This window comes from Chanodichthys erythropterus, chromosome 3, assembly GCF_024489055.1.
Source record: "Chanodichthys erythropterus isolate Z2021 chromosome 3, ASM2448905v1, whole genome shotgun sequence".
Taxonomy (NCBI): Eukaryota; Metazoa; Chordata; class Actinopteri; order Cypriniformes; family Xenocyprididae; genus Chanodichthys; species Chanodichthys erythropterus.
Window position 1 is genome coordinate 10,177,328 of NC_090223.1, and position 21,388 is coordinate 10,198,715.

Sequence of the window (21,388 nt, forward strand, 5' to 3'; positions counted from 1 at the left end):
TGAATGAGAGTAAAACACAGCTAAGATCTCACTTGGCATTCTAGAAACTTTCAGGCAGGTGTGTTGAGGAAAGTTGGAGCTAAACTCTGCAGGACAGTGGCCCTCCAGGACAAAGTTTGGACACTCCTGGTTTACAGGAAACATCCTTTATAGCCAATGCAACACTGAATGCATCAAATAATCTCTTGTATTCATACAGTTATAAGAATAAAATGTCGCTGAAGGCATCAAATAATTTTTTCTGTATTCTGTATATGTGTGTATGCAAATGAGACCTGCTTCAAGCATCATCCATGTCCTCCTGGGAAAAATGACCTTGATTCCTCTTTAGCAATTCAACAACGTCCTCATGCCTACAGACAAAGAAAAATGACATATAGAGTCACATGTATTTAATTGACTTCACCTTACAAGTCACCTTTTGGGTTTTATGGAAGAAAGAAGGCCATATTAGCGTTGTGTCCCAATTCAGAGGCTGCATCTTTCGAAGGCCAAATGTGTCAGCAGCATGACGAAGGCAATCTCAATATGAAGGCTCCTTTGAATGTGGCCTACTAATGCGTCCTTCTTTCCCTCTGCCACGAAGGATAGAACAAGTGGATTTTTTTTAAACAATATGTTTGATTATTACACTTATCAGTTCAGTGTTTAATGTTGATTCAGTTATCTTGTAAAGATCGTCAATTATTATTTATAATTAGTTGTGATTCTGAATTGGGGAAAAGCTATTGTTTTGAAATGAGGGTGAGTAAATGCAATGCTAACTATGAATGATTACGTGGCGAGTTGCATCAGAACAGACTTGCTGTGACTCATTGATGGTTTGCAAGCCAAAGTTTAAAACCAGTGGTCTAGATCGCCTTAAAGACTGTCTGTTTAAATTATGCAGCAAATAGTTGAGTCAAAACTTTGAAATTATGCCAATTACCTTTTGTGGACCCAAAAAGCATTTGGACACTTAAACCAGTACTACCTGAGGTGTTCAGCATTGTGAAGTGGTGTATGACCAAAGCGATCTATGGCATCGACATCGGCCCGTTCATTTAGCAGATACTCCACCACATTCAGATGCCCCTCACATGCAGCGACGTGGAGAGGAGAGCGGCCATCATAGTCTGCCGTGTTCAAGTCAGAGCCCTATATAGAAAGATATGAATCATAACCAGTATCTTGATTTGCTAGACTGCATTTAATACTGCAAACCAGCACAGCTGACATGTTTGTATGCTCCTGGACCATTTTTAATATAATAAAAAAATATTCAATAACAAAAAAGTTGCAGGCATACACTATTACAAACTGTAAAAAGTTTGGACTAGGCTGCATTTATTTGATTCTGCTTTTTACAGGTAGTGTTAATCAAAAATGGGTGTCCAAAGAGGTATCAATATCTTACCATTTCCCTTATGGCCTCTAAAGTGTCAGTGTCTCCAATCTTAGCAGCAGCACAGACCAGAGTGGGAGTTAATGCATCTCGTATGGCGTCAAGCTCCTGTGAATGCTTCATTGCATCATCATAGTTTACATTAAAATACAGTGCACCAAACCTGAGTAGGAGTGAACACTATATAGGGGCTTTCGCACCAGGTAGTTATAGGAACTCCGTTATAGGAACTAGCCTCCAGGGTGATCCCTGAACTGAATTTTCCCCTAGAGCCATTTTATTATGTAGACGTACATATAAGTTATGTGACTAAAAGAGCAAAAAGGAGGGCTAAGAGACAAAATCTCCTACAACAACTTTCAATGCTACATATCACCAAAACTGAGAGAAGAACACGATGCTGCAGATAAATGCCGTTAAAATTAGCTTTCTGTGTGTTAGGGAGTAAAAGTATACGTAACCTGTGGAGTAAGTATGTACAGTATGGCATACGTTCAGCCAATCAGCATACACTTACGTCACTGGTAGTTCCTATAGTGCTGGGTTTGACCTTACTCTGAAGTAGGAGCTAATTTAGTCCCCCCAAAAGGAGTTCCTGTAATTAAAATCATTCCTGCAGTGCGAAGAAAAGCCGGTACTTCCAAAAGTTATAACTATGAAAACCTTCCTCCGGTGTGAAAGCTCCTTATGTACACTGTACAAAACACAGCAGTTTCATTACAAAATGATTCAGTGATTTTGAATGAGTGAATGATTCAATGACCCATTTATAAGAACAGGTCACTGCATCTGAAATCAAATACTTCCCTACTATATAGTACGTGAAAACAGTAAGCCATGAGTAGTACTGTATATCCAAATACATAGTAGTTGGAAAAAAGGCGACCATCATGGCCAACTACTTAAAAGAGATTCTGAAGTGCACATTCGATGGACACTTTACTATCCCATGAGGCCACAGAGGAGGATTTGTGAATGGGGGATTTTGCTGAAAACAGTAATTGGACGATATTTAGCTGAGTGCTTTTGTAACTTGGCTGGTTTAGGACTGTCATGGACAGCTGACTAACCAAAAATATTCTTCATATTCTGTGCAGTGGTAAATTTACAGCAGTGACAAAAATGAACTTTTACATTTAAATTGATTTTAAATGGGCTATTATTAGATGTATACATGATGTTTTATGTCAAATTCTTACTTTTATTCAATGAATAAGAAAAACTGGGATTTCATTTATTTATTTTTATTTCTTTGTTCATTTATCACACACCCCTGTTTGTTTAAAGTGCAAAACAAAGTTAGAAACAGAAAAGTGAGAGTTACATTACCTCTTTACAGCTAACATTGAGGGACTTGGCCAAGACCTGAATAAAGCGACTGTCGCGGAGAGAAAGCTTTGCTCCGTCCAGGTCAGCGGTCATCTCACCACGCAGATCACGTCTTAGCATCTTACGAACAAATAACAGGTTTGAACAGGTTTTCAAATATCAACAACAAGCAGTTACGAAATCCAGTAAACATGCGAGAGCTCATACACAGGGTAAACAATCCAAATAGACACCAGGTTGACAGGGAATCCAGAAAACACAGGCAAAATTAAGGCAAACAGGAATTAGATCAAAACCAAGACAATGGAAACCAGGATTCCAGGGCTTAGAGTTGCAGTGTAACATAAAACTTACAATGCTTTGCGAAGAGTAAGTGCATGAACCAGGCTTTTTATAGACAAGGATAACAAACTAATGTGAAACAGCTGCAGACAATCAGTGCTGATACGGGGCAAAGGATGCTGGAGAATATAGATGGGATGGTAACAGTCTGTGATGGAGTGGAGTGCCCCCTGGTGGCCCTCAAGGGCACTCCAGTAGTGATTACCCTGGACGACCTGTCACTTTTATTTGATTGATGACCTTTGACCTGACCTTTATGACCTTTATGACCTTTATGACCTTATGAATTATGATATTAGCCCTCGGGATATTACCCCTCCCTCCAAGGTTGACCTTTGACATGGGGTGTGAATGTGTCCATTGATTCCCGGGATTTTTGAAATACCTCAGATGTTGACCTGTAGGTCATTAATGATGTGGGACAAATTGATAATTGTTTAACTTTGACAGTGCAAATTGTACATCCTTAGGGATGATTTCCGGGGTTGAGGGTCACATGTGTTGAGCAGACATCAGCATTCCAGCTCACAGGGAGAGGGGAGGGGAGGGGAGGGGGTCAAAAGGGAGGGGGTCACATCTCTTCCTCTCTGTGCAAATGAAATAAATAAGATTTTAATGAAGAAACAGGCAGATCAAACTAACAAAAGAATAAACATGGTACATTTTATAAAATAGAATACACACACACACACACACACACACACTGCCATACAGCCACAGACACAACGCTATGCATAAGACTCAAAAGTGAAAAACATTTGTATCTCAAAGTTTCTAGCAGACTGAATAATAAAAACACTTGCTAAATTTACTGAGCCTGATTATTATATTTTAATTAAAATATAAAATCATAGAGGATGTTTTCCTCCGGCAATGATGCTGGGTTAACAGTTGCTTTTAGCTTCAAACATAAAACACCCAAAATGTGGACCAAGGCACAATGTTTTGCAAAGCTTTGGTAAGTAAAAAAAATCTAAAAACATTTTGCTTTTAGTTTATACTGAAATCTAAAAATCTCTCACTGACTCTCTCTCTCTCTCTCTCTCTCTCTCTCTCACACACACACACACACACACACACACACACACACGCACACACACACGCACACACACTCACACACACACACACACACACATACACACACACACACACACACACACACACACACACACACACACACACGCTCGCACGCACATCTCAAAAGTGAAAAACATTCATATCTCCAAAGATTATAAAATAAATTTATAAAATATCGCACCTTTACGGAGAACTGCGGGAAAAGCACTTTTGACTTTAATTTCACTCCGAGAACATCCTTGCAAACAATGGTCATTGATGAATTCTCATACCTTTAGGCTACGAATGGTCTTTTTAATTAACTTTAAAATTTCAGTCATAGCTTAAAGCTGCCATAACACGGTCATTGTTCTTCTGAGTGAACACTGTGAAAAGCGGCTTTGACCCACTGCTGTGGCGACGCCACGGTGGTGCAATGAGGCAGACGCGCTGCTGTGATTCCCCTAAGGCTATTGCTATCCCCTTGTGGCATGAAATATGAAGAACTGTAAATACCCAACAGCAGTATTCAGCCAAGAGTCTTTGAATAAAATAGACGTACCAAATATGACCATAAGTTGATGTAAAATCGACGTGTTAAACATATCAAACTTAATTCAATATACGCATTATTTTATTTTCCTCAGAGTTCTTACTCCGCGAGTAAAATAGAGCAATGGCGCCATCTGGTTATCGCGACACGTCATGTTACGCTACATAAAAGGAAAAGCAATTCTAATTAAAAATGATACGTATAATATTCTAGCAGCGATTTATTTAAACCGTTCTAGTTGGTCGCGTGTTAAACAGAATATTTTAAAACATAATTTTAAGATGCATGCTAGTATTACCCTACCTGAGGCAAGCTACGTCATCCCTACCCACCCATACCCCGCCCAACGCGCCCTGAATGCATATAAATAAGCAGGCCTTTATTTCACCAGGAAAAAGTTATTTTGGATTTATCTGGAACGCTTTTCTTCAGTGATATCCACCAGCGATGACCGACCGAGGTAAGCCATTTATATCTTCAAACTTTTTCGCGTGGTAATTTATTTGCAGCACGTATATTTGCTAATGTTAATTTTTAAACGCTGAAAGCGGTTCATTGTTTTATCCATCACGTGCTTTAATTGAGTCATTTTATTTGCGTGTGTGTGCAAACTGTGTAATTATGTTTATACGTTAAAATATGTGGGTGGTTTGGAGTTGAAACGTTAAAATTTCGGATAATGTGGTCCTTTGTTTGGCCTTTATTTGAGCGTCGTGTGTTAAATTGTCTCTTTTGTTTGTGTTTACAAAGCGTTAAGTCGGTTGCTGCTTGGAATGTTTCTTTTGTGTTTGCGATGCTTTTCATGCAACTGCTTATTTTTTTAATTCGTTTGTGGTTCAGTAGGCTACGTCGAAATTGGTTATGGCCATAATATATGCAACTCTTATTTTTAAATTACGGATAATGTATTTTGTTCACCTTTTGGAGCAAATTGTTATTTTTATGGGTCGTGTAACGCGATTTCCATTGTTCTAAGCGTATGTCGATAAGATTGGGGACAAATGGTTTACGGTTAATGCGACGTCCTTTTGTTAAAATGCTGCTTTTGTGTGTGCAATGCCGAGTCTGCGTTTCATGTAACTGATTATTTAATTTGAAATTTGTCTGGTCCTTAAACATTTGCTCTAGCGTTTGTGGCTCAGTATGTTGAAAATGGTTTGTTTACGTCCATAATATATGTAACTTCTATTTTTAAATTGCGGATAATGTATTTTGTTCACCTTTTGGGGACAAATTGTTGTTTTTATGGATCGTGTAACGTGACTTCCATTGTTCTAAGCGTTTGCGTTTGTTTGTGGCTTCCTTTTATGGATCGTGTAACGTGGTTTCCATTGTTCTAAGCGTTTGCTTGCGCGTTAATGTACCTTCCTTTTTCAGCGGCGAACGGCCTAGGTAAGACAAAATCTCTTCAAATTTATGCTGCTATTGCTGGTTTGCATTTTAAATTGTGGTTGTTTGGTTCTTTAAGCGTGGTGAATCTGCAATGTTTTTCTCGCTATTACCTACCAATTCATCATGTCTGTTGTTGTCAACACATGGGTAACGCCATATTTGTTCCGCCATGTTGGGTTTTCCGATTGCGTCATCAAGAGGGTTCCGGTAGTTGCTTTTAACATTGTTTATGGAAGCCTTTGTTCCGCCATGTTGGGTTTTCCGATTGCGTCATCAAGAGGGTTCCGGTAGGTGCTTTTAACATTGTTTATGGAAGCCATCTTTGTTTGTCGGTAGGTGCTTTTAACATTGTTTATGGAAGCCATCTTTGTTTGTTGGTAGTTGCTTTTAACATTGTTTATGGAAGCCATCTTTGTTTGTCGGTAGTTGCTTTTAACATTGTTTATGGACGTCGTCTTTGTTTATGAAGACCATCTTTGTTTGTTCCGGTTACATGATGATGTCTGTATTTCTGCAGGTTTTGCCTTATGTTTTACTGTTTCATGTATTAGTGGTTCAATGTATATGACTGTTTTATTGGATCTCCATTCATGTCGATACATATGATTGATTACGTCTTTAAATTCTTAATTTTTCATTAATTAAATTCATGAATTTGTTTTTAAATCTTCATTTTTTTTTTTTTAAATTTAATCCTATTTCATAATTTAAAAAAAAAAATTGTATATTCTATTAATCTCTGAATTTTGAAATATTAATTATTTAAATCATAATTTTATATCGCCTATTTCATTTATTTATTTTTGCCTATTTCATTAATCTTTGAATATTAATTATATTTATTTTTGCCTATTTCATTAATCTTTGAATATTAATTATATTTAAATCATAATTTTTAATTTTTATTTATTTTTCCTATGTCACTAATCTTTGAATTTTGAATATTAATTATATTTCATTTCATTAATATATACCTTTTTTATTTATTTATTTTTTTCCTATTTCATTAATCTTTGAATTTATTTATTTAAATCTTAATTATCAATCTTTTAATAAAATTGATCCTTTCATTATTTTAAGACTAGTGTTATTAAATTGGATATTATATTGACATGACTGATCTGAGAAACGGTATATGTAATTTGATCCGTTTTGTCGTGCATACATGCTTAGTTACCACTAATATGCCTAAAAATGTATCATCCGAGAATTCACCCCACCCATCACTTCTGCCGGGGCGTGGTGCTGCAGCATTAAAGGCTGTATACAGAAGCATGTGTATTTGCCATCACTAGAAACGTTTTTGCCCTCAGAGTTGGCGGCGGTGGTTCTTCAGGGTATCCGTGCTATGTAAATGTGATTACTAAATCATGTGTTTGCTGTATCTTTTATAGTTTCAAATGCTGAACAGAGAGCATTCGAGGCCATTGACCGCTGTAAGTTCATATTTATGCAAAGCTGTTTTTCAAATGTTTACACAATTTTGATGTTTATAATTGTATACAATATGTACAATTTTATTTTTCAGTAGCTCGGACGACGGTAAAATAATACTGTTTTCTACAGATTTTATTTGGGGCATTTTATTCGTTTTCGTGCTAAAATCTGTCTTTTTAAATTTTATTTTTAATAGAATTAGCCGCCTTGGTCACTCTTCCTGGCTTCGTTGACCTTACCACGGACGATTTTGAAGACGAACCCACCACAAGCGAGGCGTCAAGGGATAGGAGACGGACCTCAAACATTAATTTTTACCAAACACCACCGCAACAGGAACAAATAATATCCAGCAGCGGCGCGGTAGATCTACCGTTGGAAGCTAGGGAACAACCGGGACCTCGCTCAACAGTCCCTCCAAAGAAGAGGCGTCGTGTGAGCGGATCGAGTCAGGCGTCCAATGAAGAAATAAATTCTGGTAAGTTTAGAGTTAACATTATTTCAAATTAATATTCCATTCATTTAAAATGGTGTGTTTATAAAGAATACATGGCACTAGTCAAAATGCTGTATGTGCAATTAATATGTGTATGTGCCAAACTTTAATTTGAGTTTTGGTTTATATTTCTAAACAGATATCCGTGTTGGACCCGCTGACGACCCGCTGACGTGGACGGAATCGCAAGTGAAAGAGTGGGACTCTTCATCTTTTACCAGTGATCGAGACGATCCGTGGACAGTGAGAGGTAGACAAACTCCGTATTCATTTCGCGAAGCGTCTGAAGGGGAAGAGGGTGACGACGAAGGAGAAGAGGACCAACAAGAAGAAGAGCGAGGGGATACTCCTCTGAATAACGAGGGTGCCGACACACTCGCTGCTGCTTTTAACAATTTAGCCGGTGTCTTAACCGAAGAACGTAACAGCGCTGCTGAGGAGCGTGCCAGAGCAGCGGAGGAGCGTGCCAGAGCTGCTGAGGAGCGTGCCAGAGCTGCTGAGGAACGTGCCAGAACTGCACGGGAGATAGGATTTCTTCACCACAGACTGGACTTGTTGGAAGCTCGTCGTCAGGAGGAAAACGAGAGATCAGCAGTAGAATTTAGCGCACTGCACAATAGGCTTGATGGCCACGGCACCGGACTGCATGAAATAATAGACATTATCCAAAGAATGCAGAGAAATGCTGACGCGCATTATGCCCGAGTTGAAAGATCAGAAATTGAACAGATGCGAGAGAGACAATTAATTGTGAGTCTGCTTAGCGCCATAGTCACAGCACTCCAACGAAGATAGATACACGCACGTGATTCGTAATGCATCACGGTTTATCAGTATTTGTTGCGTTTTGATTATACATGTAAATGCGGTTTCTTTATTCTCAACCGTTATGCTATGATGTCTACCTTTCTGCTTTGAATGCTTGTTTCCGATGTTTTATCTTTATCATTTTGCGATATTACATATTCTGTTTGTTTACTTTTGATCTAAAAAATTAAAAATTAAAATGGATACAGAGAACTGTTTTTCCCTAGCTGCGCAACATATCAGTCATCCAGACCAAACTCTCTCAGACGTGTTACAAAGTCTGCTTGAAACACAAACCGTGAGTACCCAAAACATGTGTGATAGTTTGCAGCATTTGCTAGACATGTATCCAGGCCCTATAGAAACGTCTTTTATCAATGACGATGCGGTGCCTCAGACTTCAAATTTGGAACGTTTAGAAGCAGCAATTGAATGGTATCCAAATATTAATTTGTCAGAACAGTTACAGGAATTATTAAACATAATACAAGACGGCGGGGGGTTAAATAATAGTCGTGGAGCAATGTTTAATGGGGACACTATTGATAACAATCAGCAGCCGTCGTCTAGCATTGCGGCTCTCCCTACAGATGCTGTCGGATCAGCAAGCAATACAATATCATCCGATCAACCTGCGGGTACGTCGGCGCTACCGCGTTCAGACATTGATACGCTGATTCGGGAGGGTGGCCTGATTAACGGCTATAATGTTTTACCGCGACCGCGTTTCAATAGTGTGCAATTGCGACGGCTCATGAATCTGAGGGAGATTAACTCTACAGATTTGGCGGCGTACCACATTTTTTTGCACGATGCTTTTGACGAAATAGTCTCCCATGCTCGAGATATTGGTGGCGAAGCATGTGTAATCAATTTAACCCTTTCAGCCCCTACGCTAAAATCACCCGTTTCTGCTGTTTTAACAGATGGAAATAATTACTCCGTCAACATATTTACCGACCAAATCGCAAAGGTTTTACAGAGTAGCGATAGATTGATGTCAGATGATTCTGTCGAAATCGAAGCTAATGTAGCCATGAATCGACAAGGAGGAGGGCATCGTCGTAAACTTACAGATTTAGCTCTGGATCAGGTCATCAAACGGAAAACAATGTCGCTATTTTGTCCGACAAACGTTTCAAACAACTTATGCTTCTCTATCTGTCTAGCACGTTTTCTCAATCCACAATTACCCAAGAATGAGTTAGAAAGAACTGCGGCGACCATCCATAACAGCGCCGGCTTCTCAATTCAAAAACAAATTGGATTCGACAACATACGGGCTTTTGAATCCCTTCTAGACATTAAAATAGTGGTTTTTTACAGGACGAGCGCGGGGGGCTTAGAAACATACAAAAATCACGATGACCCCCCACCCTAAAACAGTATGTCTTTATTTGCAAAATAATCATTTCTATATGATTCTGAATTTGACTGCGTTCATCGGAGCCGATTACGTGTGTGAATTCTGCTACAAGGGTTACTCGAATCGTAGAGACCATCATTGCAAACGCATCTGCAACGTGTGTTTTGATGGGGAATGTTGTTATCATCCTAAAAAAGCAGTGCACTGCGGCGATTGTTTGCGGTTTTGTAAGTCGGGTTACTGTTATGAAATGCATAAAAAAACCCAGCCCCCGGGGGCTGAAAATCCTGCGTGCGACGTTATAAAATATTGCAAGCTATGCAATAGGCGATATGTAGTCACAGGTCAGACCAAAAAGCACGAATGTGCAGTCCATCGATGCGTGCATTGTAACGAAGATTTGTCTGACCAGGGGTTGCACAATTGCTTCATACAACCCATTCCACCCAAGGACCCTTGCAATAAATACATTTTTTACGACTTTGAAACGCAATATGTAAATGATCGACATCAAGCGAATTTTGTCTGCGCCATCACTTTTAAAGGTGAGAAATTTGTAGCCAAAGGACCTGACTGTATAGCGAAACTAATCGCCCGGTTTAGACAACCTCGATACGAGGGATGCTGCTTCATAGCTCATTATGCGTCCAGATTTGACTCCTTTCTAATTCTGGAGTATTTTTGCAAGGCTGGGCTCACTCTCGATGTTATAATGCAAGGATGTAAATTAATCTTCATGTACGACGAAGAATATAGCCAGCGATACATCGATAGCTACGCGTTCATACCGATGGCCCTGTCTAAGATGCCCGCGGCACTCAATTTAACTACACGAGAAAAAGGGTATTTTCCGCATCTTTTCAATAGACCGGAAAATGCTAAATACCGGGGGATGTACCCCGACAAAAAGTTCTACAACTATGGAAACATGTCTGATAAAGATCAGGTAAAGTTTGATGCATGGTACAATAGCGTTAAGGGTGAAATCTTCGATTTCAGGAAGGAGTTGTATGACTACGGTGTAAATGATGTCGTCTTACTGCGTGAGGCATGCATGAAATACCGAGAGGCGTTCATTGAATGTACAGGGCTCGATCCCTTCAACTCGACGACGCTTGCCGGCTGTTGCATGGCTGTCTTCAAAACCCATTATCTCGAGAAAGATACGCTAGCTCTGACGCATAATAATGCTTACGTCTGCCAGAGTAAGACTTACTCAAACGCGTCGATCGAATGGCTCGAGTATGTAAAAAAGACTCGAAACATTGACATTCACCACGCAGTCAATCACGGTGAGGTGTCAATCGGTCGTTACTTTTTAGATGGGTTCTACGAAGAGGGAGAATCGAGATACGGGTTTGAATTTAATGGTTGCCTTCACCATGGACATTCGTGCCGCTTTGAACCCCATCAGCGACATCCTATGTCAGGGGTACCTTATGGGGAACTCAGGAGACAGTTTGACGAAAAAGTTGAAATTCTACAGAATGCCTATGGTTTGAAAATCGAGGTTCTTTGGGAATGCGAATGGGAGGAAATGAAGCGGTCTGATCCTTCTGTGAAGGAATTTATGAGTACTTATTCAGCGCCCGAGAGACTGAAACCGAGAGAGGCGCTGTTTGGTGGTCGAACTAACGCTTTTAAACTGTATCACAAAGTGGTTGAGGGCGAGAGAATAAGTTACGTAGATTTTACGAGCTTATATCCTTTCTGTCAGGCTAGGAAAACCTATCCGATCGGACACCCTCAAATTATTTTCAAAGATTTTGAACCGATCGAAAATTATTACGGAATCATCAAAGCTAAAGTTTATCCGCCTCGTAAATTGTTACACCCGGTTCTCCCGTACAGATGCTGCGGTAAACTGATGTTTCCATTGTGCGGTAAATGTGCACATGCTCAAAACCAGACAACAGACTGTGCCCACACTGATGAAGAGAGAGCGCTCACGGGGTGTTGGGTCAGCATCGAGCTTTTGAAAGCGATTGAGAAGGGTTACGTTATTGCCACGATTGAAGAGGTTTGGCATTTCCCGCAACAGTCAGACACATTATTTTGTGACTACGTAAAGACGTTTTTATGTCTGAAGCAACAAGCGTCTGGTTACCCGGCAAATGTTGTCACTGATGCCGACAAAGAGGCTTATATACGCGAATATCATGAAAAAGAGGGTATTCGCCTAGATCCTGAAAAGATCAGTCACAACCCCGCGCAGAGGGCTATCAATAAATTATTGCTGAATAGTTTATGGGGGAGGTTCTCCATGCGCGAAAATCTGGCTTATACTGAGCTTGTGAACGACCCTGAAGATTTCACCAGAATTGTTTTTGGTGAAACCGACACGCTGACTTATTTTACTTTCGTCTCGGACGACGTTGCTCTAGTCCAACATCGACCTCCAAAAGGGGATGTTCGACAGACTCGTGACATAAACGTGTTTGTAGGAGCTTTTACAACAGCTCATGCGCGGCTTGAGTTGTACGAGCTCATGGATAAACTTGGTGACCGCTTGTTATATTCCGACACCGACAGCGTTATTTTTGTCTCTAGGGAGGGGGATTGGGATCCCCCTCTAGGAGATCATCTGGGGGAGCTGACGAATGAAATAGACGACGGAGATTATATTACAGAATTTTGCTCTAGCGGTCCGAAATCTTACGGATATCGCACTGCCAAAGGTAAAGTGTGCATGAAAGCCAAGGGTATAACGTTAAACGCAAAAAATTCCCAAGCTATTCGTTTGGAGAGTCTTATTGGTCTGGTTAACAACTATGTGATGACGCATGACAGTTCGCAATGCATCCTGGCCCATACTGAAAACATTGTGAGAAATAAAAAGACTCTCACTCTGCACAACAAATCAGTCGTTAAAAGGTTTAAGGTGGTGTATAATAAACGGAGACTTTTACCTGATTTCACCACTCTACCTTATGGCTACTGATTCGATGCTACACAGGGGTCTTCGGGATGCTTCTGATTTTGATTTCAGACTTCAGCATCCATTCTCTGCGGTAATCAGCGGTCCTTCTAATTCAGGGAAAAGTTATTTTGTAAAAAGTTTGTTGGAAAATGGCATGAAACAAAAAAATTGAAAACATTGTGTATATTTATAGCTGCTGGCAGCCACTGTATGATGAATTGCTTAAACTGTACGACATTAAATTTGTGGAAGGAATTCCTCAGAGTCTCAGTGATGATGATTTATTACCCGTCAACAAGACAAATCTTTTGATTTTGGACGACCTTATGAACGAAGCGTGTGGAAACAATCAGGTCGAAAAGGTTTTCACTCAATTTGTGCATCATCGTAATCTTAGCGCTATTTATATTGTGCAGAATTTATTTGCCCAAGGTAAATCCAGTAGAACCATCAGCTTGAACACAAATTATATGATTTTGTTTAAAAACCCGCGGGATGCCAATCAAGTGGCGGTACTAGGTCGGCAAATGTATCCTGGAAACACAAAATACTTTATGGAATGCTATCAAGATGCAACCAGTCGACCTTATGGTTATTTAATGATAGACTATAAAGCAAAAACTCCTGAACAATTCCGTCTCAGAACAGGATTGCTGTCCGACCATCAAGTGGTTTATCTCCAGAAAAAACGAAGAACGTGATCAGTCGTCATGTCTGCACGACTTTGTAAACATCTACCATTGTTAAAGGTAATACATAAAGCTACACCTAAACAACGCCGGCTTATTTTACAATCGGCGTCCGACGAACTCATTTTAACATTGTGCGAAGTGGCTCTCAACATACTCTACGGCACAATTCCTGTCAATCGACAACAGTACCAAAAACTGAGAAGGAGAAAAAAGGAAATTAAATTTGTCGTCGATAAAAAAATCGGCCTATCAGCCAAGAAGAAAGTCTTTAATCAGACTGGAGGATTTCTTTTACCGCTCCTTAGTGTCGCTGTACCATTTATTTCCAGCTTGATAGCATCTAGACGCGGCTGAGTATGGAGTATGCTGAGAAAATGTATTTAGTACCACAACATCAGCTGGAAAAGCTGAAAAATGAGAATGTTCGTGAAAATATCCAACAGACTGTAGAGAACGATCTGGACACTTCCATAAAGACGATCTTGCTCAGGGGTGATTTGAATCAGTACGAAAAAGCCAAACTCTATGCGAACATCCTGACCCGGTTTTTGACTATCGTTAAACAAGGTGAACGGGAGAGTAGCGTTTTAACGTTGTCACTACCCAATTCTGAACCATCCCATAAAGATGAACGTCCACCGACTATACCTGAAGATGACGGAGGTGTGGATGATGTCATGAGTGAAGTTCTGAAGAATGTACCATCAAGAAGTGTGAAAAACAGTCGGTACATATTAGACAAGATGTCTAAAGCTAAAGGACTCAGCACATGGAACGAGTCGGGGGAGTTTGTGTTCAGGGGAAAAGCCATACCTGGGTCGCACATGCTTGATTTGATAAAAAATGTCATAGCGCCACAAAAGGTCCGGGATGACAGAAGACCTCCAGGATGGTCAGAGTTTATACAAACCTTTGCCGAATTAAACATACCGTTTTCTACCATACCGAATCATAATGTTAGACGGATGATTAATTCTTTAAAAAGACCCGATACTGCTCCCCCGGAATTTGAAAGTCCTTCTGATATTGTTACACCAGAACGTAAATCGATTTCTAAAAGAAGAAAAAAAGTACGCGTGTCAGGCGCTTCAGAAGGTCATGCGTTCAATTCGCCGACTATCGATCGAAGTCAGTGGTTAGAATTTTAAAATGGTTTGTTTGTTAATATTTGTTTCATGAAATGTGTATATGTACTGTCTGCTTAAAATTAGAAATAAAAACACAATAAAAGATTTCGGTTTTAAGTCTTTATTTATATCGATATGAATTGAAAACTTAAACATGATTCATATGAGTATTACACTTTTGCGCACACTGAATACATGCAAATTTTTCATTACATACATACGGTTTTAATCTTTTCACAAAGTATGCTACCATTTTATCGTTTTTAATATAATCATCGCCATACATCTTCAACACATCGTTATAACTACGTCCGTTGATCAAATGATACAGAAAAAACACGCAGTGTTGTCCGCAAGTATCCGATGTGAAATCCTGCACACGTCTGGATGAATATACTACTTCAGATGCGTTGGTTAGCAGAAAGTTTTTTATGGCCCCTGGAAAGCAGTCGCTGTCGGGGGGATTTCCAAAACTGTCGAAAAAATAGCCGGTACCGTTGCTATGTAAATAAACAGCCAACCAATGTTCACCCGGCAGCTGTGCTGGGTGTGTGTTAATTATCAATGTGGATGGCGAGTTCCTTAATGGTGTTTCAGGCAGTTGATCGCTCGGGAGTGCCCCAAGAAAATGAACGTTGCAAGCAATTTTGTCCATGATGCCGGTGAGCTGTACTGTGTTCATTTCAATAGTAGTCAACCAGGACCTGTCTGCGGTTAGACACTTCAATGATACTATCAAAGACAGCGTAGACTAATAAATTAATAGTCTGTGGCAGCGGTTGTCGGAAGCGTGCCTCGAGTCTGATGTTACCAGACTTAATGAGCGATATGTGCTGACCGCACTCTTCGTCAGGTGTGAGGTTGAAGGCATAAAGGGTGTATCCATTCAGAAAGTCATCCCTGTCGCTTGGTTTTTAAGATGTCTTCCAGAGGCCATAGCCAGCTGATAAAATTCACGTACTGCCGCCCCCGATTCAAAATTCGGTTGTAGCGGTTTGGCGGGGAATTGTTGTCCATCAACATAGACTGCCAGGAACTCCAAATCGTAATGTTTGAACGCAAAAGGGTTTTTATTATACGTTCCTGTGAACGCATCGTTATCAACCATAGCCAGGACGATAGATTTTGGTAGCGTTCCTAAAAACAAATTTTCTTGATTCGAAACACGGGACCCTGCAGGTATGGAGAAATTTTTTAAACAAACACGATCTATTGGGTACTTTGCGGTAGTCGACAGCAGCGCCTGGGCATGCCCCAGTCTCACAGGCGGTGATACAGAGACTTTCTTGACAAATAGGCTCGCTGACATAATATTTAATTTGTACGCTACATCCCCGTCCCTCATCAGGCAGAATTCGTCTTTGGCTCTGATCATCAGTTTAATGTCGATTCCATTCACCATCAATTTTTCTTGAAAGAAGATATCGCTGTGAATAGGCGCCAACAGTTCGATTACTCTGCTGTTCTTTGTGTAGTCTGCCCTCTTTTTCAACCCCTGGTTATGTCCGCCGGGGTCAGTCGCATCCATATGCCCGGCAGTGTCTTTGTAAAACAAGCCGGCTGAGAAAAGTGATTCCAATGCATCTTTACTGTAGTTGATCAGACTCTCGATGATACATCGGTAAGGATACGTACTCGAACTCTGAGATATCAAACGATCTCCCAGACTCACGTCAACTTGTGAAAATATAGTAGCCCCGGGGTAATTTATCAGACCGACCTTGGCATCGTCTGGTAAATCAGCTCCATTAGGTCTCGTGATTTTAAGACGCAGATACAGCAGTGTGTTATTTAGGTCAACATAATCATCGCCATTCCCAGCTATAAAAAACTCCAAAGGCGAAGAGTCCGATATAGCCGATAAAGGAGGCACTTCTAAATAACTGCTTTTCTCAATAACCGTCTGCGTCAGAGGAAGGCTGAACAAGTCCAACTCGGACTTGATGCACTCTCCTGACATGCGGTGGAGTAATGCCATGTTAGAATATGGTGGATCTCTTAACTGATACGTTTCGCTTTACACTCTTCTTACGCTTTCTGCGCACAACTGAATGTCTCTTGGGTCCCCGCTTTGTTTTCTTCTTTATCGAATGACCACGCCTCCTTATACCCGGTGGTTTAGACATTCTCTTGCGGGCCATGACCATCAGACCCGAACCGTCTTGAGATTTAGTGTTATCGTTATACGTTCTCGACAATGCGTTTGAGACGACGTCGGATACTATATTTTTAGCAGCCGATTTTAGGTGGGGTTTAGCAATACTGAACCCCCTTTTCAACAGCGGTATGGCCATCCTAAACAAACCTCTAAACAACCCCCCTAACCCCGCCCCGTACATGACACCACCCCCTGAATACCCCGGTAGACCACCGCCGGCCTGATTTTGGTAATAGTTAACATAATCCGTAGCATCCATCCCTCGGGGGTTGTAATATGCCATTTTTTAAAAAATGGATTGTTTCGATGGTTTAAAGTGTAGTTTTACGACGACTTTGCCGTAAGAAAATGGTATTTCGCGGTTTTGGTCGTCCTTCAGTTCGATGGTAATATCTGTGATGAGCTCCTTGTTGACCGATGCGTAATGTGGTTTGTCGTATCTAACACTGACGATATCATTGTTCTCCCCCGTTATATGTACGCATCTCAAAAGGGGGACATACGAATCGCCAACTGATTGATATTGGATAATGTCGGTGTAAACGTACATAGTATAGAAACCGCTGTTGATATCCGTTTGATGAGGAGCAAACGTAATTTGGCTCTTTGTAAAATCAGCATCTTTATGGTAGTCCGAACGGCCGATAGCATCACCCGGATTCACTCCTAAAATAGCGGCGAGTTTCCCAAAGAAGGATACCGAAACGTTAGGTTTCGCGACCATATACATTTTGTTTTTTAAAGAATCATGACCGAATACAGCCGTTGGTGCGATAGCGTCACCTATCGCCCGGATCACTTCACGAACGTTCGCGTAGTACCCGCCGTCTATTCGAACCGTCCTTGATACAAAAAGCTTTGATGAATCTTTAACCGGGAATGGGCCTGGGGTAGGTTGTGACTGTTTCGCGCCCGGTGCGGGGGCGGTGTGTAGGCTGAAAATTCCGTCTTCATCATTAAAGGCGTACCAACTTCTAGGATATTCAATTTCAACGAGTGCCACCTCCCATTTACCTTTCAAATTGATAGGACTCGCTAACCTTGTTCTGTAACTAGAGATACGATTTTCCGGATAAACCGACAAAGAAGCATTGCACGGCAGCGTAACGTAGAATCCGTCATTGCCCATGGTACCCCGTTTACTCAAATGATCTAATCCTGTATGCGGTCAGGTGTTTTAAGGCGATTGCAGGTCCACCAGAGTTTTTTTGTCTACATAACTATTAAATTTTGACGGCCATCCTAACCATTTCACTAAGACAAGCGTAGATCCCCCCTGTTTTTTCTCCCCTAAAATCTTTTCCACCTTAAACGCTTTGTTTTTGCTCTCTTTTTCATAAAAAACTCCGTCGATGACCTCCCCGTCATAATCAGACAGTCTGTAAACAGGAGGCTGTCGTGGAATGCTTGAGGATATTGTGAAAAATTCTTCTGTGTAGTTCTGTTCATATCCTTTGGTGAACGGTCCTCTCACTTTAGAAATTCGAACAACGTCTCCGACTTTATATTTAAATACAACTTTTTCATTCTTTTTCTTTATATCTCCGTACAGATTTTGAAACACCGTCCCCTCGTTTTCTTTGTTGGCGTCCACCGGTCTCATCCTAATACTACGATGATAACTAGTATTGTACCCCTGCATGATGTCTTGTAAAACGTCTACGTAACGGCGGGAATTTGTAGCTGTTAAAAATCGCCACATTCTACTTTTTAGCGTTCTATTAAATCGTTCAATGACGCTGGCTTTCAAATCGGTAGCCGTTGCGAAATGTTTAATGTTGTGCTTTTTCATTAAATCTTGAAAACGCTTGTTAAAAAAATCTGTCCCTTGGTCCGTCTGCAATTTCTGCGGCACGCGTCCATCTCCAAGTATAGACTCGAACGCTTTAGTCACCTCGGGCCCGCTCTTATTCTTTAGCACTCGAGTCCATGCGTACTTACTAAACACGTCGATGCATGTTAGTAAATATTTATTATTATCATTATCCTTTGAATAGGCAGTCATGTCCACGAGATCAGCTTGGAACAGGGTATCCACTCCGTATACTACAACTCTATTGCGTTTGTAATTTATTGGGGCTGATCTGTGTAATGTGTATGCGTCTTCCCCAGCCAACCATTCCGAAACCTCTTTATCGGATAGACGTACTCCACTATCCTTTAAGACGGAGTCTTTTAATCGTTTTTTACCGCCTAAAGAACCGGGGTTAGATGGGGTGTAATAAGCCTTTTTCATGAGCTCCGACATGTTGTCGTCTCAACCCTCGCAAAAGAATAAGACATACACACAGGGAGAATCAATCTTTTATTAAAAATGAACTATTTTAAAACAGGATACATAATGACATCATGTCGTAGGTAATAAAAGAATAAATTGAAATAGGATTACATAATGATAGCATACTCTAAATAAGAATACATCAAAATTGCTCTACGCAGTAAGTAGCCGTTATAACGACATAAGATGACCACATGATATAAGTGAGTAAGTAAAAAATGTAAAAATAAAAATTAGTGATAGTCTAGCCAGAAAAGAAAATCACGACATGACTTCCAATCATGGTCTACGACATAGTTCGTCGTTGTTTCAATAATATCATTGATAATGTCACAATCAACATTATGGATTGTAAGGAGATCCCCACAAACATCTGTTACATACGTGTAGATACAGAGGATGTCACTATTACGAAAGCGTTCGTTACTTTGAGTCATCACCTCCAGAACATTTCGTATTGTATCACAATATGGTTCAGACCCTTTAACACATATGTTTTTCAAATCCACCCATGAAAGAGACATGCCTCTTATTTGTTCACTGTATTTCACGAATTTTACTTCGCGGGGGGAAACATCCTTATCATCTTCATAATCAGGACGATCATACACACTGAGCAAATTTTCCAATAACACATACATTTGGCCTCTGTAATGTTCTTTAAACAGATTATCTACGATGTTCCATTTGCTACATACTGAGCCCATGGTTGCGGTGGGGTCTTGCTCACTCTCCATTCACAGCAGAGAATCCCTCCCAGAGATCGACGGTGTCGAGCACAACTTTCTCACAGGATTTGTCCAGAAGTTTGTCTCTGATTTCTTGTAGTTTTGCGGTGATGAATGGTTCGTCTTTTAGTTCGTGCAGAATGGCTCCGGCTGCTCCTTGAATTCGCTGAGGATGAGACTTTAACCCGCACCGACGTAGCGCATAGGCAATGATGGTCCGGAGATATGGCTTAAACAGTCTGCTGGTCAGCTCGTCAAAGTGGGTGTCAAAGTAGTATGTCGGAGGTTCAAACAGGCAGGAATGTTGTAGCTGGCTCGGATGATTTATAGCACAGCCTTCACAGTCCTCCTTCTGCTTATTACCAATGAGGTGTTGCAGTAGCACTATGATCGTAGCTTTTACGATTTTGAATCCAACATCTGTGAAGCATCCGTCAGGAGTGTCTAGAGCCTTTTCCGTCGCTGTAGATGTAGTTTCACCGTGATCAGTCAGGAAACTCAGGTCACGTTGTCCAAGCTCAGTGCAGAATTTATCTAACCAACGCTTATCGGAGTCAGATGAACAGGGATTGTCTGTCAGAATATGGCTAGTAGCGTTGTCATCAGGAGGGTCAAACCCGTAGTCGAAAGAGACTCCGCAGCTGCAGATGTGAGCAGGCTCTGAAGTATCGTGTTGAGCCATGGCTTATAAAGACCTTCTGAGGATATGGGTGGGTCATGCTGATGCTTATAAATGCTTGTAGTGAATGGGCGGGGACGGCAGAGCATACGCGCTGCTGCGCGCGCATCTCTTTGTGTTGAATAGCTGTACTCTAACTTCATTGTATCCATCCCGCATGTCGCACCACTTGAACATTTTGTCTATGTTTAAGAAATGGGTGCTCAGCATAGTCAGATCACACCACTTGAACAAAAATTGCATCTCGTACATATCATGATGCTCATCATGTAGGATAACCCCGCCACGGTCTCTGAGCTTTGTCTTGTCTTTGCAACAGAATATGTAGACGCACTCATCCTGCTTCTTATTAGTGTGATCACCGACCACGCGATAGCGAACATCCGGAGTTACCCCGTCCCACTCAGCGATGTACAAAGGCTCCTCTCCACAGTCATTCAGATCTTTCCAGACGCGGGTGTAAAATAAAGTCCAGTCTTTAACAGGAAACATCAGACAGGGGTCTTCTCCAGGTATAAATTCGCCGGTACTGTCGGTGGTGTAGAGCGTAATGACTCGGGACTCCTTATTGAATATATAACCAAATACACGGTTACTATTCATTACAAATTCCCCTCTCACACAGTTCTTACTGTCGTGGAGAA

General features: G+C 40.8%; 1 protein-coding gene across 1 annotated transcript in view; it reads right to left on the reverse strand.

Annotated features, from left to right (window-relative positions):
- Nucleotides 1-280: 280 nt before the first annotated feature.
- Nucleotides 281-21,388, reverse strand: part of LOC137003062 (60 kDa lysophospholipase-like) — a 40,398-nt gene continuing 19,290 nt past the window's right edge. Inside the window, exons 11-14 of the mRNA XM_067363085.1 lie at nt 2,714-2,833; nt 1,397-1,492; nt 974-1,137; nt 281-353 (exon numbers count right to left, since the gene is read on the reverse strand). Of these exons, the coding sequence (XP_067219186.1) occupies nt 281-353; nt 974-1,137; nt 1,397-1,492; nt 2,714-2,833 (453 nt within the window). The remainder of the gene's footprint in view (nt 354-973; nt 1,138-1,396; nt 1,493-2,713; nt 2,834-21,388) is intronic.